Genomic DNA, 16,127 nt, shown 5'->3' on the forward strand with positions numbered 1-16,127 from the left:
TGGCTAAAAGGAAGCAGAGTGATGTCAAGGGCTGAGCCATATGGAAAAGTAAGAGCACGCTCCTCAAAAACTAACCCAGGAAGCATTCTGAGCGCCGCAGAAGACGGGGCGAAATTGCACCAGTAATATGACCCCTCGTTAGGGAAAAAGTAAATGTCATAAACTACTCATAGGTTAAGGGTGTGATATTTATAGAAGATTTTAAATGTCTTCAGGCCCTTCGTTCTGCCCAGTGAGTTGACTCCCAGAAGTTGAACCAAAGTAAACAATGAGAAAGAGTATGAAGAGTTAGGTATGGGGACATTTCCCTGTTAGGTACAATAGGGAAATACTGGAGACAACCCAGATGTCTCTGATCGTTGGGGTGAATTTAAGTAAATCTTGTAATATTATTAAGTGATAAACTATGTGCAGCTGCTAAATATTGTAATTCAAAATACAGTCAAAGACATGACGGACTTTTTTTTTTGAGACTGAGTCTCAAGCTGTCACCCTGGGTAGAGTACCATGGCATTACAGCTCACAGCAACCTCTAACTCTTGGGCTTAAGTGATTCTCTTGCCTCAGCCTCCCAAGTAGCTGGGACCACAGGTGCCTGCCACAACACCCAGCTATTTTTTTGTTGTTGTTGTTATTGTTGCAGTTGTCATTGTTGTCTAGCTGGCCCGGGCTGGGTTCGAACCCAGCCCCCTTGGTGTATGTGACTGGTGTCATAACCACTGTACTACAGGCACCAAGCCCTTGGCAAACTTTTTAACACTGTGTATGGTACGATTGCAGGTTTGTTTAAATACATGGGAGCAATTTAGACAAGATTTCCTAGGCTCAAATTCCATCCCTGCCACATACTGGGTGTTTCATCTTGAGCAAGTGACTTGGTTTCCTCATCTTTAAACCGAGAGTAGCAATATATATTTCAAAGAATGGGATAAATGAAAATAAGTGAAAACAAAGCAGTATCTGGCCCACAGTAAATGCTCTATGAATATCAGCTCTCACTGTCATTCCCATCATTGTGATTTGTATAAGACTAAAAGGAATAACTCCAAAAGTTTGGATAATTCTTATTTCCTTTATTCTGTTTGGTATTTTTCAGATTTTTACCTGTGAAATATCAAAATGTTATTTTAAGTATGGGAGTAGACTGTACAAAGCAATTAGGGTACTTTTCAGATTATGGAGGGATCTTTGAGAGGGACAGCGCTTATTAAACAATCTCGTAAATGATTCTTTCCAGACTAGAGTTGAAAGAAAACAAGGAATAAAAGTTTGTAAAATTAACTTGCCATGGAAAGCAAAAGGAATTTCTGTTGTGGGGAACCATATTGCTATACTATTTGCTGTCCCAAAGTCAGAAATTTAGGCAAGTTCATTGGCAAGTTGTGGTCCTTAGTTTAAACACTCCGTCTGTTTCTACTTCACCTGTCTTCTCAATGTTCTTCACCTGTGCTGTCCTGCTGTGGTAGCTACTACACACGTCTCTTGCAAAATTTGAATTAATTAAAATTAGATGAGAAGGGTGTGGTGAGATGTGGCCGAAGGATAGACCACTCTGATGAAACAGGAAGAATTAATTCAAGAGCTCTGTTGTGATGGGGACTGTAGTTAATACTATACTGTATACTTTATCATTGCTAAGAGAGGGGATTTGAAGTGTTCTCGCTACAAGAGAAAGTATTTAAGGTAATGCATATGTGAATTAGCTTGATTTAGTCATTCCACAGGGTATACCTATATCAGAAGGTTGCACCCCGTAAATACAGTTTTTATTGGTCAATGACAAATAACAATAATAAAGTTAAATACGTAAAAATACGCATCAGTCCCTTAGTCTTCGTGGTCTCATACAGTTGGTGGCTTTCCTGTTAGTGCAGGTAGACATTTCATTGTCACAGGAGCTTCCGCTGGATGACACTGTTCTCTTTGTTGTCATCGCCATCGACATCTGATGTTTAGATTGCAAAAACTTCAATATCCCCCTCCCCCCCTAAAAAAAAAGATAGTCTTAAATAATATCTTAGTCCAGAGGTTTAAAGAGGCAAAGCTCATCAGGACCCCGAGAGGAGCAGCCTGCTATCACCACGGACCAGCAGCAGGCAGAGGGGACACCGTGGGAGAGATGGAGACGCCACCAGCGTCAGAGGGGATGGGGGTTGCCAGGGACAGATAATCGCCAATGGTTCCTGCGTTTCCTTCCTTCTGACTCGGTGGAAATTACGGAGAGCTAGTTTAATAAAAAGCCAAAGAGCATTAATAAACCATCTAGTCTTCAAGGGCATTGATGATGCAAAAAGGGCGGCTGTTCCTTCTCCCTGTGACCATGACGGAATGCCTTTCTCGTTTCCCTGAGGGGAACCATTCAGGCTCCAAAGGTTAAAAGCCACTGGGGTTTGTTATAAATACATCTCAGGGCGAGACTTTGTTTTCTTTTTTTAAATACTAGAACAGATCGATTTGTTTGGGATCACTTGTTGCTCGGCCCTGATGGGGGTGGGAATGGGTTTGTCGTTTCGGGGGGTTTTGGGTCCCTCCAGCGGAGTTCCCTCCTGCCGGGCAGTTCACACTCATCATTTCATTTAAGCCTCCACCACCCTGAGACAGAAAGGCACCAACTCTGCTATTATTGTCCCCAGTTTAGTAAGCAGAAAATCGAGTTTTAAAGTGGTAAAGTATCTTACCTGAATTCACCAGTAGTAGACTGGGGTTTTGAAAACAGATGTTTATAGCTCCAAAACATGTGTCTTTTTTAAATGACTTTTCTTTTCTTTTTCAAAGTATATGTTTCCCTAATCCTCTCCCAAAGACAATGACTGCCCTGAAATTTGGGGATTTCTCTTTGAAGAATGAAAGAAGACCACAAGGTTTTCTCTGATTCAAATAGGAGATACCCACTTAGAAGCTTACATAAGGCACATCTTGAATTAGCCGCTATTCAAAGCAATGACGTGTCTAGAGAATTCTGTAGCAGGGTCTTGAGATGGTCTGGGTTTCTCCTTCTCATCTCATGCTTCTGGTTTGTGGTCACTCTCCCCAGTGGACCTGTTGGGCTTGTTAAATTGGCGTTCCAACTCCCAGAACATTAAACACAACCTGAAGAAGTTGATGGAGGTGGATGGAGGGGAGATTGTTAAGGTAGGTTTATATATTCACAGTTAGAAATACACCCCCTGTATCCTTTGTTTACCATTTTAAATTAACCCAGTCATGATAAAAGTTACCTACATTGCTAACCAAGCATGCCTGTTTTTAAGAAAAATGCTACTTTTAAAAAAGACCTATTCTACTGAAACCTAATGGTCTCCAAATTTTTGCAGAATGGAGCTGAATGAAAGCACCAAACATAACCTCTCTGTTTTTCTTACCTTCAGTTTTTGCAGGACACGCTAGATGCCCTTTTTAACATCATGATGGAAATGTCAGACAGTGAGACATATGACTTCCTTGTGTTTGATGCACTGGTAAGCAGTTAAACATATTAACTAGTGTTTATTCTTACAACGGTATAGTTTTCAGTATTTCCCTAGAATGAGCGATTATGATACATAATCCTCTTGCGTAAATATTTGTTTGCATCTCTCTGGATGTATCTGTTCAGGCTAAATTCCTGGGAGTAACACTAACAGCAAACAACTCCTATTCTGGGCCTTTATTTCTTCGTATCTTGTTAAATCTCACTTTTCCTTATGCTTTCTCTGTCTCATTAGAGAAAAGAAGGTGTTTTATTACAGTAGAAATCGGGAGCCCCTTTCTTCCCTTTACTGTTATTTAGTCATAAAGCAGAAGATAACAGGAACCAAGAAAACCACTGCATGGTGTGTGTGTGTCTCTGTTCGTGTAAAAGAGAATTCAGGCATCAGAGATGAGTCTGGGCCTCAGGAGTTACATTATCCACTCAGTAGACAGTTCAATTTGTCACACAAAGTAATTAAACGTATAATGCATTCCAAGAATGCAAATCAGGACAGGGGTGAGTAATATCATGATCTAAGCAGCCCGAGGTGGGCAGTGGAGGGGAGGAAGCCCAAGGGTCCAAGCCGAGCCTCATTTGCATGTTGTGGAAGTGGACGTTCAGGGCAGGCTTTGACCCCAAGGTTGGCACGTGAGGAGAGAGGTGATTCGCCAGCTTGGAGAGGTTGCTAAGTGTAGGAAGTGGTGAGGGTGTTAAAACTAAGGATGTCAAATACAGAGAGGAAGTGTCACCCAGGCAAGATGTAACCCAGGCAGGCTTGTTTTTGGGAAAGAGAGACCATAGTTATGGACACTCTGTGACAAGGTCTGGAGACACGTTCCTGTGGGACAGAGCAGCTGGCAGTGGGCATATATGGAAACCCCAAGTACTCTCCTGTCCTAAGGAGGTGCCACTTGCTTATTTGTAAAGTATGTACCTGCAGCAGTGTTAAGTGACATACAGGGGGTGGATTGGGAGACTTAGCTCTGTTAAAGCTCAGTTACTGAGGGCGCTCAGACTGTACCCTGGAGAAAAATGTCCCGCCACGTATCACCAGCTCTGTGAGTACTTGTGTGCCAGCCACTCCCTCTTTGAAACAGTGGCTCCCCGAGGCCAGGGATGCTGGCTTGGACCAGTGTCTTCATGGCATTTAACACAGTGCCGGACACCTAACAGTCTCTTTATTTGTGCGAAATAAATGTAAACCCCGAGACTTGAGTCTGGAGCAGTAGAGTGGGAATGCCCTCCAACATGACCAAGGAAGGAAAGGGGGCACCAGGGTGTTAAACTTCAGCCTGGTGACAGGATGCCTGGGGGCTCTGCGGTGCCACTATTGACATTTTCCACCTTTGGCAGGTTTTTATTATTTCACTGATAGGGGACATCAAGTTCCAGCATTTTAATCCTGTACTTGAGACCTACATTTACAAGCACTTCAGCGCCACTCTGGCGTACGTGTAAGTATGATCCAGTTAAACTACGTGTTGACTTACGGGATTTGTGCTCTGTGGGCTGGGTTGTTGAAAAGCAGGAGCCACCTGCATTCTGTAAATGTGGCTGTCATGCTTCATCCTAAGCTTCCTGGTGGAAAGAGGGACCTATCTAGGTATGCTAACCCTGGAACGGGGGTCAGTTCTGGCCTTTTGTTCCGGATCAGGCTACATCTCCTTAAGAATGCAGAATATCCAGGTGAGAAGTCAAAGCCAGTTAGGAGCAGGACCCAGGACAGATGACCAAACTCAGGATCTCAGGAATTGGATACTGGTAGGATTGGCATGAGCTCCTGAGGGGATCAAATAGTGAATGAAAAGAAGTCCATATCTAAGGTCATATCGCCGTACCACAGGTGCTTTGTAAGATGTATTTCTTACGGGATATGAGAAGATTCGAACTTCTTGTCGTTTGCAGAAGAGGGAGTGGCCTCTACCTTTCTGTAGCGTAGCCTTCCTTCCGTCTTTGGTTTATATGCCCCTGACAAGGAAAGCAACTGATGTCCACTCCGCACTTTGCCCTGGAGCGCCCCCCTCATCAGTGGCATTGGGTTTGCCTGTCACCCTTCACTTTCCCCTTATTGTGCAGAATGATGTGATAAACAGAGCAAAGGGTTTTAGCTGGGATTGGTAAACAGACTTTTTTTGTTTGACATGGCTTATACCAGATGGAGTTGATGTTGTCACTGATCTGTTAGGGCAGCCTCTGACCTGATCTCTCCGCAGACCTCCAGTAGTGGGGTGAGTTCCACCCTGGAGCCTCATAGTCCACGAGAGCAGTGGCCACACGTGGGGACAGCCTATATAGCCGTGTGGATCTCACTCACATGGGGCCAAACTCAGCACTCCAGGTGGTCATCATCTGGGTTTATTCACAAAATTTAATCAATTCTGCTGGTTTCCTTTGGACTTTTTGTTTTTTATAACTCTAGAAGAGCTCAGAGATTCCCAGAAGGAACTTTTAAAATAGGAGTGCCCTCAGAAGTCTGAATTAGCACAAGATTAAGACCATTCCTAGCCCCCAAACTCTGGAAGAACACAAACAGCAATCTAAACTCCCACGATGGTTTTATCTGTTGAGATGCTTAGAACCAGGAATTTTCTAGGTTCTCTGTATTAAAGGGTTGCGGCATCAGGAAGGTTGAGAACCACTGTTCTAGAGGGTCCCATTGAGCTCTCACTGTACTCAAGGGAGTTACCATCTCAAACCATGTGTATGTATTTTTTAATTTTGTTTTACCTTTTTTTTACTATTATCTTTCCTTCAATTTACATGCCTGAGTTGGTTTTTATTAAATTTCAAAATATTAAGGGGGCACAAATGTTTCAGGTTATATAGATTGCTTTTGTGATGCTTGAGTCCCGGGTATAGGTGAGACCATCACCCAAATAATGTTTCCTGTCCCCGTTAGGTGGGGTTTTGCCCCTCCCCCATTGATTTCCACTGAGTTTTTCTTTCCTCTGTGTGGACATTGGTTACCTCCAATTTAATAGTGAGTTCGTGTGGTGTTTGTGTTTCCATTCTTGAGATACTTCACTTGGGGGCATGGTCTCCAGTTCTAATCAGATTGTCGCAAACATCTAATTCATCTTTTTATGGCTGAGCAGTGCTCCAACGCTCCATATTTTTGGATCCCAAAGAGTTTGGGTGGAATGGAAAGAATTAGACTGCTTTTCAGGTAGTACTTTAAGCAAACATAATCCCTCCCTTCAAGGAGCATCTGAAGATGTCTGTGTTACATTCCACAGATTAAAATAGCCCCCTGATTTGGATCACTTTACCTCTTTCATTTCTTTTTCTTTTTCTTTTTTTTTTTGAGACAGAGTCTCACTTTGTCACCCTTGGTAGAGTGCTATGGCATCATAGCTCACAGCAACCTCAAGCTCTTGGGCTCAAGTGATCCTCTTGTCTCAGCCTCCCAAGTAGCTGGGACTACAGGCACCTGCCACAATGCCGGCTATTTTTAGAGATGGGGTCTTGCTCTTGCTCAGGCTGGTCTTGAACCTGTGAACTCAGGCAACCACTTTTCATTTCTTAACCCTCTGTTTCATCCCTCAGAGGGTTTAGAACTACCCTTCTAAGCAGAAGCAGAGACCCTAGATTGCTGATAGGGATACTACATCGGATAAAAGTTAATTTCCCTGTTCAGGGCATATTCTAGAAGATACAGTTAGAGTTGTAACTTTTACTTCTAATATGCCAAGTTCGCTTCTTAGACAGTGTAGCCCAGCCTCAGTATCATGTTGGCTATGGCCTTATTAATGTTTTTTTCTCGCCCTTTTAAGGAAACTCTCCAAGGTACTGAACTTTTATGTGGCTAATGCAGATGACTCCAGCAAGACGGAATTGCTTTTTGCTGCTCTGAAAGCCTTGAAGTACTTGTTTAGATTCATCATCCAATCTCGAGTGCTCTACCTGAGGTAACGAACGTGACGACAGTGAGGTGTGCAGCTGTCAGTGTCACCTTCTCGTTTCCCTCATTCCTCACACTCACGTTCAGTACTGTGAGCAGCGAGGTTTTAGAAAAATATCCAATGTACTCAGCCCTACTATGAAACTAATTTATGGCTTTCTATGAAAGCTATAACCCAGGTATAACCTAAGAATATGGGGAAGGGGGAGAGGGAGGGGAGGGAGGGGGAGGTGGGCAGAGGGAGGGTGATTGGTGGGATTACACCTGTGGTGCATCTTACAAGGGTACATGTGAAACTTAGTAAATGTAGAATATAAATGTCTTAACACAATAACTAAGAAAATGCCAGGAAGGCTATGTTAACCAGTGTGATGAAAATGTGTCAAATGCTCTATAAAACCAGTGTATGGTGCCCCATGATCGCATTAATGTACACAGCTATGATTTTTTCTTTTGTTGGTCCCCCCCTTTTTTTTTTATTGTTGGGGATTTATTGAGGGTACAATAAGCCAGGTTACACTGATTGCATTTGTTAGGTAAAGTCCCTCTTGCAATCATGTCTTGCCCCCAGAAGGTGTGGCACGCACCAAGGCCCCACCCCCCCTCCCTCCATCCCTCTCTCTGCTTTTCCTCCCCCCACCCATGACCTTAAACAGCTATGATTTAATAATAAAAAAATTTTTTAAAGTAAATAAAATGTCAAAAGTAATTTAACTATGTATTACGGCATCAAAAAGGCAAAAACTGCTTTTATGTCATGATGTTTGAAATCTTTGCATTTTGTACTATACCAATAAATTCACTTATTTGCATTAAAAAAAAAAAAAAAGAATTGTCACATTCTAGAGCTGCAGGGCTGAAGATGGAGGTGGACCCTGAGTCTATTAGTAAAGGTTCATGTGAAGGCTGGTGGGTCAGCAGAATCCTGGGGCAGTAATGACGGCAGGATTCAGGGATGCAGGTGGCTACAGGAGCCACATGCTAGAAGTCCTGGCTCCTTTAGCCACCTGGAGAAGTAGGAATCCTGTGTATTCAACTTTGATATGAGGACAATTAATGACACGGTAGGGCATGGGGGACGGGGAGAGCAGACAGAGAAGGAAGGAGGGGATGAGGAAAGGAAAAGAAAAAAACAGTGACTGATTTTCACATAAATTGGATTTAATTTTGACCAAAATATATTAATTAAACATTAATTTTTAATTCAACTTGTTAATGCATTGTTTAGGATATTGCATCCTCATTTATAAGTGAAATATGTTTGTAATTTCCCCTTTATGATAATATATTTTTTCCAATTTTAGTATCAGGTGTACCCAGATGAAATAGAATTATTTTGAAGTATTTCTTCTTTTTCTATTGTCTATAAGATTTGGCATGATATGTTTTTGAAATTATCTCTAATTTTTATTTATAAATATTGTCCATTTTTTGAGACTTTGGAAAAAAAATAAGAAGAGTTAACTGATGACTGCACCCTGAACCTCAGAGTCAAAGCCTTCTATAATAGACATACTCCTATTTGACAATGTGAATGTTACTTTTTTGCATTATTATTATTATTGCTCAATTAAAAAAAAAGTCTGTGTTGGTGACAGTAGCTCCAGGGAAGCAGCTTCCTGTGGCAAGATTGTATCTTAAATGTTGGTGGCTTCATGACAGTGTTGGAAGTAAAAATTTAGGGCCATGATCTCTTGCTGGCAGCAGAGGGATCAGTTGTTTGGGGGATATGTTTCCCAAAATATGTGTTCTCTGCTGCCGTCACACACAGCTACTTGGTCAAAGTACGCTATAGAGATAGGATGATTTGTTGTTTGGATTCTTGACGTAACATTTTCATCAAAATTAGAAAAGAGCATGGAAGAAGTATCATTGCAGGGAATGCCCACAACCCCACTGCCTTCCCTGCTTTTCAGAGGTAGCTGGATTTCCAAACTGTAGGGCAGAAAGGAACAGATTATAGATTTGAGCGTGTGTTTCTCTAAAAGAAAACATACAATTAAAGACATGCAGTTAACCTGGGGGGAAAAGTTTATAATACGTAGTATAGATGAAAGGTTAATAGCTGTACTGAGTGAAAGCTCTTATAAATCAATAAAAGAATGATACACTTGGGCAGTGCCTATGGCTCAATGAGTAGGGCACCAGCCCCATATACCGGAGGTAGTGGGTTCAAACCCAGCACCAACCAAAAACTGCAAAAAAGAAAAAGAAAAGAGAGAATGATAAATTTCCCTAAACTGTAGAAAATAAAACAGCTATGTTATAAAAGAGAGCTTTTAAGTGATGAATTTTTTTTTTTTATTAAATCAGTGTACATTAATGCAATTATCGGGTACAGTGTGCTGGTTTTATATACAATTTAAAATACTTTCGTCAAACTGATTAACATAGCCTTCACCGCATTTTCTTAGTTATTGTGTTAAGACATTTATATTCTACACTTAGAAGATTTAACATGTACCCTTGTAAGATGCACCAAAGGTGTGGTCCCACCAATTACTGTCCCTCCACCCACCCTCCCCCCGCCCCCCTCCTCTTTCCCTTTCATCTTGGTCTGTAGTTGGGTTAAATTTCCTTAAACTATAGAAAACAAAACAGCTACGTTATAAAAGAAAAATTTTAAGGGATGAAATTTAAAAAAAAAATTTATACTATTGAAAGAATTCAGTTCACACACGCAAACAGGTACACACACACTTCTTATACGTCTGGCAAAGATTAAATGTCTTTGTCCTTTGAGATTGAACAAAAGTTGGTTATGTATTATAATACATATAATGCTCATGGAATATAAATTATGCAGGATTATAAATGTGGCACTATGAATGAAAAGCAAAAATTTTATAAAAAGAAAGAAAAAATTATTACATTTGTCTAGTAATATACCATCTAGAAGTTTATCTCATGGGGCAAAAATATATCAGATATGAAATTAATGTGACAGTGTATATATTCAGGCCTTTCAAATGTGGAGTATGTTGATGAGCAAAGATGACCGTGATAGATTTTTAAATTATAAAACAAAATTATTAAATGTAAGTATAGTATGATCCATTTCAAAAACAATATAGGTTTGAGATATGTATAAAAAGGGAAGCCTGGATGGCTCTCATGTTATAATATTTATAGGATTAAAACTCCAGGTGACAGAGATGTTATTTTTTATTCTTTGCTATTTTTTATGCTTTTAAATTATTAACATTTTTAAAAATGTATACGATTTTTATTTGCTTTTTTCTATTTTTCTATTTTTAAAATTGCTACAGTAAGTACATCCTTTTAAAAGTTGTTCTAAAAGATGTTTAATGAGGCTGGACACAGTGGCTCATGCCTGTAATTCCAGACTTTAGGAGGCCATGGTGGGAGGGTTGCTTGAGGCCAGAATGTTAAGCCCAGACTGGGCAATCTAGCAAGACCCCATCTCTATAAAAAGTAAGAAAAATTAGCCACATGCAGTGATCTGGGAAGTCTGAGAAGGCACTAGGGGTTGAGTCCCCCGAAACCTCCCTAGAGCACCCCAAGACATCTCACTGCACAGTTTGAAGCAGTGACCAGCAAGACACTGAGCCCCCAGCATTGTTTTTGTGATCCAACAATTTCCTTTTTTAAATGGGTAACACAGCTCCAGCTATTGGCCAGGAACCTGTGCTTCCCAACACATCTATAATACAATGTCATTTAAAGATGTCCAACGCCTTTTCTCTTTTCCTGTTAAGATTTTATGGCCAGAGTGAAGACGGAGATGAGTTTAACAATTCCATCCGCCAGTTGTTTCTTGCTTTCAATACGCTCATGGACAGGCCTCTGGAGGAAGCCATCAAGATCAAGGTCAGCACAGTGTCCTAGTGGGGAACTCTTCAGGCTGTCAGTGAGGACATTTGGGGACAATTAGAATAGGCCGTCATAGGAGGGGAAACGATTATGGAAGGATTGCTTATGAATTTTAGTATGACTTGTGGAAAGTAAAGAGAAAAGTCACTTTCCTGTGGACATTTCTATTTTCAAAGGTCAGTTTGCCAAAGACAGGGTACCCTTTTAGACATCCCTGGAATAGGTATCATGACCCCAGTTTCCGTAAACTGACCCCAGTGGTGTGACAGGTGGTGACATTTGAGCCTCACTTCACCTGTTCTTCCCAGAAGTGTAAAGTCACCATCATCTTCGTTATCATCAAATGTAGAATGTAAATGTTTTGGCACAGTAACTGAGATAACGCCGGAAAGGCTATGTTAACCACTGTGATAAAAATGTGTCAAATGGTTTATGAAGTGAGTGTATGATGCCCCATAATCATATCATTGTATACAGTTATGATTTAATAAAAAAAAAAATTTTTTTAAATATGAGATGTAAACATTCAAGACTCAGAATTTGAACTTTACTATTTATTCTTTGTTCTTTATGTCAAGTTTGGGAGGGAAACTTCAAGAATTTAACTACGTCCTTAGATAGAAAAACGAATTCCAAATGGACAGGGCCTTCTAGCAGAGAAGACACTTAAGTCCTACCTCCTGAATTTGCAGGAGAAAGACTTTAGGAGGCCGCAAGTAGCAACATCAGCTTTCCTTTTTATTGAGTGGGTATCTGTGTCCAGTTCCCTGTTTCGGTTCTAAGTACAGCCTTTTCTTCCTGAGATCAAACAGTAATTCTGTATTGGTCCTGCCTGGCAACTGAATTTGCCTTTGGTATTTTTCTTACAGGGGGCAGCTTTGAAGTATCTTCCTAGCATAATTAATGACGTCAAACTTGTGTTTGATCCTACTGAGCTCAGGTAAATGGCAAAAAAAAAAAAAGTTTGTTGAGTTTAAGAGCAGGTGCCCTACTGGGCTGGAACCGGGGCTGCTGCAGATGCTTTGACTGTTCAGCGAGTATTAACTGAGCACTTTTTGGTGCTCAGTTTTGTGGAACATATAAAAGAACACTCAGAATCTACCCTAAGAGAGGTTTGCACTTGGGGAAATAAGACGTGTAAACATAAAATTAACTCCAAAAGACAGTGCGTAATAATACGCTTCTGGGCCTTGCAGGAATGCAGAATCAGACCGGGGTCGACATCAGAGTGGAGTTAACTGGGAAAAGTGTTTTGCACAAAGGCGGGTCTAGAAAGCGCTGATGGGTGTGGATGAGCTTTGGCAACTGCAGCAAGGGATACAGGCTCCCTAGCACTGCCTGGGGGCAGCTCTCTGGTCATTTGGGAGTTTTCCAGATAAACCTCTCCATTCGCTAATCTCAGAGTGGAGGAGAGAAGTTTATCAGAATGAAAACACTGACCGAGGCTTCCCTTCCAGCGTGCTCTTCTGCAAGTTCATCCAGAGCATTCCTGACAACCAGTTAGTGCGGCAGAAACTGAACTGCATGACCAAGATCGTGGAGAGCAGTCTTTTTCAGCAGTCGGGTAAGTATCCCCCGGCCCTGTTTCTTCTGCTGCCAGCATTTGACTTTTTTTCTTCTAAATGTTAATAATGTCCCCACCAAGTCGTTTAGCCCTTAAAAGGGACCTCCTGGGAGACTGGTTTTAAGCAGAAGCTGAAGTCAGCACGGTATTTCCAAGAGTCCCTCATTAGAACAGCCAGCAAGTGGCGGTTTTGTCCTCAAAAAAGAAGGACCCCGGAAAGTAACAGGCAAATGGGAAAGATGGTCCTTTTAAACAAATTCATCTTCTTCAATCAGTGCCCATTGCATAAGCTCCAAACCGGGCGGCGGGGAGTCGGCAGTGTGCTGGATCCTACTCATATGGGCTCAGGAGAGCCCATGGTACGTGCAGCTCCTGTCAATCCACTGGCCATGACAGCCCACTAGTAGCTAGAAATTGACTCCTGGAAGTATTTGCACAAGGGATATTGGCAAACACTATAAATGAAGGGCTTTTCTTTAGGGAACAGTTGGGAGCCAGATTGTGGTTAAGAGAGGGGGGCCATGGAGAGGAAAAATCTCTTACAGTAGTAAAATACTTTTCATTTTATAAGTAGAGTCCAGCATATAGCCACCCTGAATCACTGTGCTCCTATCCCAAATCTGATAGGAGGAGGAGGTCTAATACCTGGGCCTTCCCCATAAACCCAAGACTGGGCAGCTGAGGGGAGCTTTCTTTGGAATTCTTGCCAGGGAAGAGTTACAGAGGGTGAGCACATGTGGTGTGGGCACATGGGGGCCTGGAGATGGGCAGGCTGCCTCAGAAATCAGACACACTGAGCCCTCCTGGCCTTGCCCCTGGCTAGTTATATAACTTCGAACAAACAAACAACCTTCTTGAAGTCTCAGCTTCTATTTCCTTGGAAAGAAGGCATTGAACTAGATCATGTCAATTGCCTCTTGTAGTTCTGTATTTTTTGACCCTGTGAAGTTGTGCTTAGAAATTTTAAATGTTCATCGTATGGTATGTGAATTAAATAACAATAAATCTGTTTAAAAATGAAAAAAATATTTTTAAATGTGTCTGGGACACAGAGGCGTCAGTGTCTTCAGAAAGCTAGTCTTCAGTAGAAAACGAATTATGACTAAACGTCTTAATGTGCTTTGATAATCTCTGGCCCTGAGGGTGCAAAAAGGATAATTGAGGCAATAAAAATGAGGTGTTTTGAAAACACAAGAACAAGCACATACTGGATACTTCCAGAGAAAGCATGATCACTGCCAACAGTCACGTAAGGACCTGGACTCATGGTAAAAATGGGCTGTGACGGTGGCGATCTCAGCAGGAAGACACAGGAGATCATTCTTTACTTTCTATGATCCACGCACCTGCAGAGACGCAAGTGGGAGGTCCATCAATTGTGTCAAAATGTACTGGGGAAGCTCAGAATTGATAGGAATGTCATAGTCAATTTTCTCCATCAGGCGCAAACACTTTTGCAAAAGTGTTTAACTTGCCTCCTTTTCTTGGTGATTTCACTTTCACCTATATAGGCCTTTTAAAAAGCTAGAGAAATTATTAAATCCTTTGCTGAATCCTCACATGAACTCATCAAGGCGGGGGCTTCTTTTCCTAGATTGTATTGTAACAGTTACTAGGCTGAAGTTGCATTCCTAACACCAGGGGCTGCTGGGCGGCTTCCCCCGGTAGGGCCCACTCCAGAGCCTGGAGCTGCAGGGCCCGGCAGAGTCACAGAGAAAAGACAGGCAGTTGAGGAGGCTGCACCCATATGTGAGCTCTCTGCCTTTTCTTTCTCAGATTGCAGAGATGTGCTGCTGCCGCTGCTGACGGACCAGCTCAGCGGCCAGCTGGATGACAACTCCAGCAGACCTGACCACGAGGCGAGCTCGCAGCTGCTCAGCTGCATTCTGGAGGTGCTGGACAGGAAGGATGTGGTAAGTGGTGGCATCACTGATGCGCGCGGAGCTCACACTGGCCTCTCTGCACCAGACAGGAGAGACTCCGTGGCCTTCCTGGTCTCAGGCCATTTTGAACCCGGGTATCCGGCAGGCTGTGCCCCTTTCGGGGGGTGATCTGAGATGCCAGAGCGTCCTGTGCAAATACTGGTCCGGTGAAGTTAGCCGGGCCCTCCGCTGGCTGAGCTTCCAGACTTGCTCCGTGCACTCCCCCTGGAAACCTCCATTGAAACTTCATGATGTTGCACAGAAACCCCTACTCTCCTGTGCTCTGGTTCCTGACAACACTATGGTAGAGCTTCCTGAGCTTCTAAGAAGTTCTCAACTTCATATGCTCTCTGACATTCAGGCTGACCCTGGAGCCCAGGGGAAATTATGTTTCTTATCTTGGGTCTTCTTTGGGATCTGCCCCCACCCCTCCCAAGAGTGGAGTTGAACTTGACTGATTTGCCACATCCTAAAGGTAGCAACAGCACTCAGCCCTCGGCAGAGCCCCACACAGGTGGCTGCAGAAGTTGGCAGACTGTGTTTGGTTGAGCAGCTGAGGGTTCAGCAAAAGAAAGGTATCTTGCCCCAAACCACAGTCCCCACCCGCAGGCTGGCCACAGGGCACAGGTGTTCTCCCAGAAGAGGAAAACCCACCCTGTTTTTTTCTTTTTTTTGCCTGTTTCCTTTCTCTTAGCAGTATCTTCAGATTCTGCTCTGCTAAGAGATACTCTGTACCTATCCCTGTAGCTAAACCCTCAGCTCACCCGTCAAGGGTCCACTGCTGTTTGGCCATAGCCAACCTTTTCTCCTGCTCATGATTTTCCCAACACGTCTGCATTTCTGCCCTTCCACACCCCGGTCTCAGAAGCACCCCAGCTTCTGCCAAGCCCTGTCCCCTCACAGCCCAAGCCCCTGCAGCCCACTTACTGTTGGTACTGTTTGTTTGATATTTATTCATTATAGGTCATTCCCCCCACTTTTTGATTATGTTTATAGAAACCACAGTATAAAATGCAATACATTTTCCCAAGAAATCTTGTGATTGAGGATTTGGTTCTTAACCAAAGAGTTTACAGTCATACGTAAATGTGACCTGTCAAGTCAGGAATGCAGTAATTTTTTAAAAAGTTAACTCCTGTGACTCCATAATTATTTAAAACAAAATTAAGTTCTAAGCCCTATACGTGTGGCAGCAGTGTGCTAGACACTTGCATTTGGCCAGGGATTCAGTGTATGAGAAAGCGTATGTTTATGATCCAAAGTCAATCCGAGATGTAGCGGGGAGGGGTCCTTGGAGTCTATTCCCTGCTCTGTAGCTCTTTGTCCTCAGGCATATCTCTCAGAGTCTCCGTTTCTGATCCCATAATATGTAGGAATCATTCTAGATGACCTCTTGGCTCCTCTTCCAATTCTGGCCCTATTTTTTTTTTTTTTTAGACAGATTGTCACTCTATC

General features: G+C 42.5%; 1 protein-coding gene across 5 annotated transcripts in view; it reads left to right on the forward strand.

Annotated features, from left to right (window-relative positions):
- The window catches only part of DOCK5 (dedicator of cytokinesis 5), a 197,573-nt gene that overhangs the window by 126,857 nt on the left and 54,589 nt on the right, over nt 1–16,127 (forward strand). For all 5 annotated transcript variants that reach the window (XM_053578247.1, XM_053578246.1, XM_053578249.1 and 2 more), the window contains 8 exons: nt 3,035–3,132; nt 3,369–3,458; nt 4,805–4,905; nt 7,225–7,359; nt 11,072–11,183; nt 12,056–12,126; nt 12,644–12,750; nt 14,527–14,663. In XM_053578247.1, the coding sequence (XP_053434222.1) occupies nt 3,035–3,132; nt 3,369–3,458; nt 4,805–4,905; nt 7,225–7,359; nt 11,072–11,183; nt 12,056–12,126; nt 12,644–12,750; nt 14,527–14,663 (851 nt within the window). The remainder of the gene's footprint in view (nt 1–3,034; nt 3,133–3,368; nt 3,459–4,804; nt 4,906–7,224; nt 7,360–11,071; nt 11,184–12,055; nt 12,127–12,643; nt 12,751–14,526; nt 14,664–16,127) is intronic.

Source organism: Nycticebus coucang, chromosome 24 (genome assembly GCF_027406575.1).
Source record: "Nycticebus coucang isolate mNycCou1 chromosome 24, mNycCou1.pri, whole genome shotgun sequence".
NCBI classification, from domain to species: domain Eukaryota; kingdom Metazoa; phylum Chordata; class Mammalia; order Primates; family Lorisidae; genus Nycticebus; species Nycticebus coucang.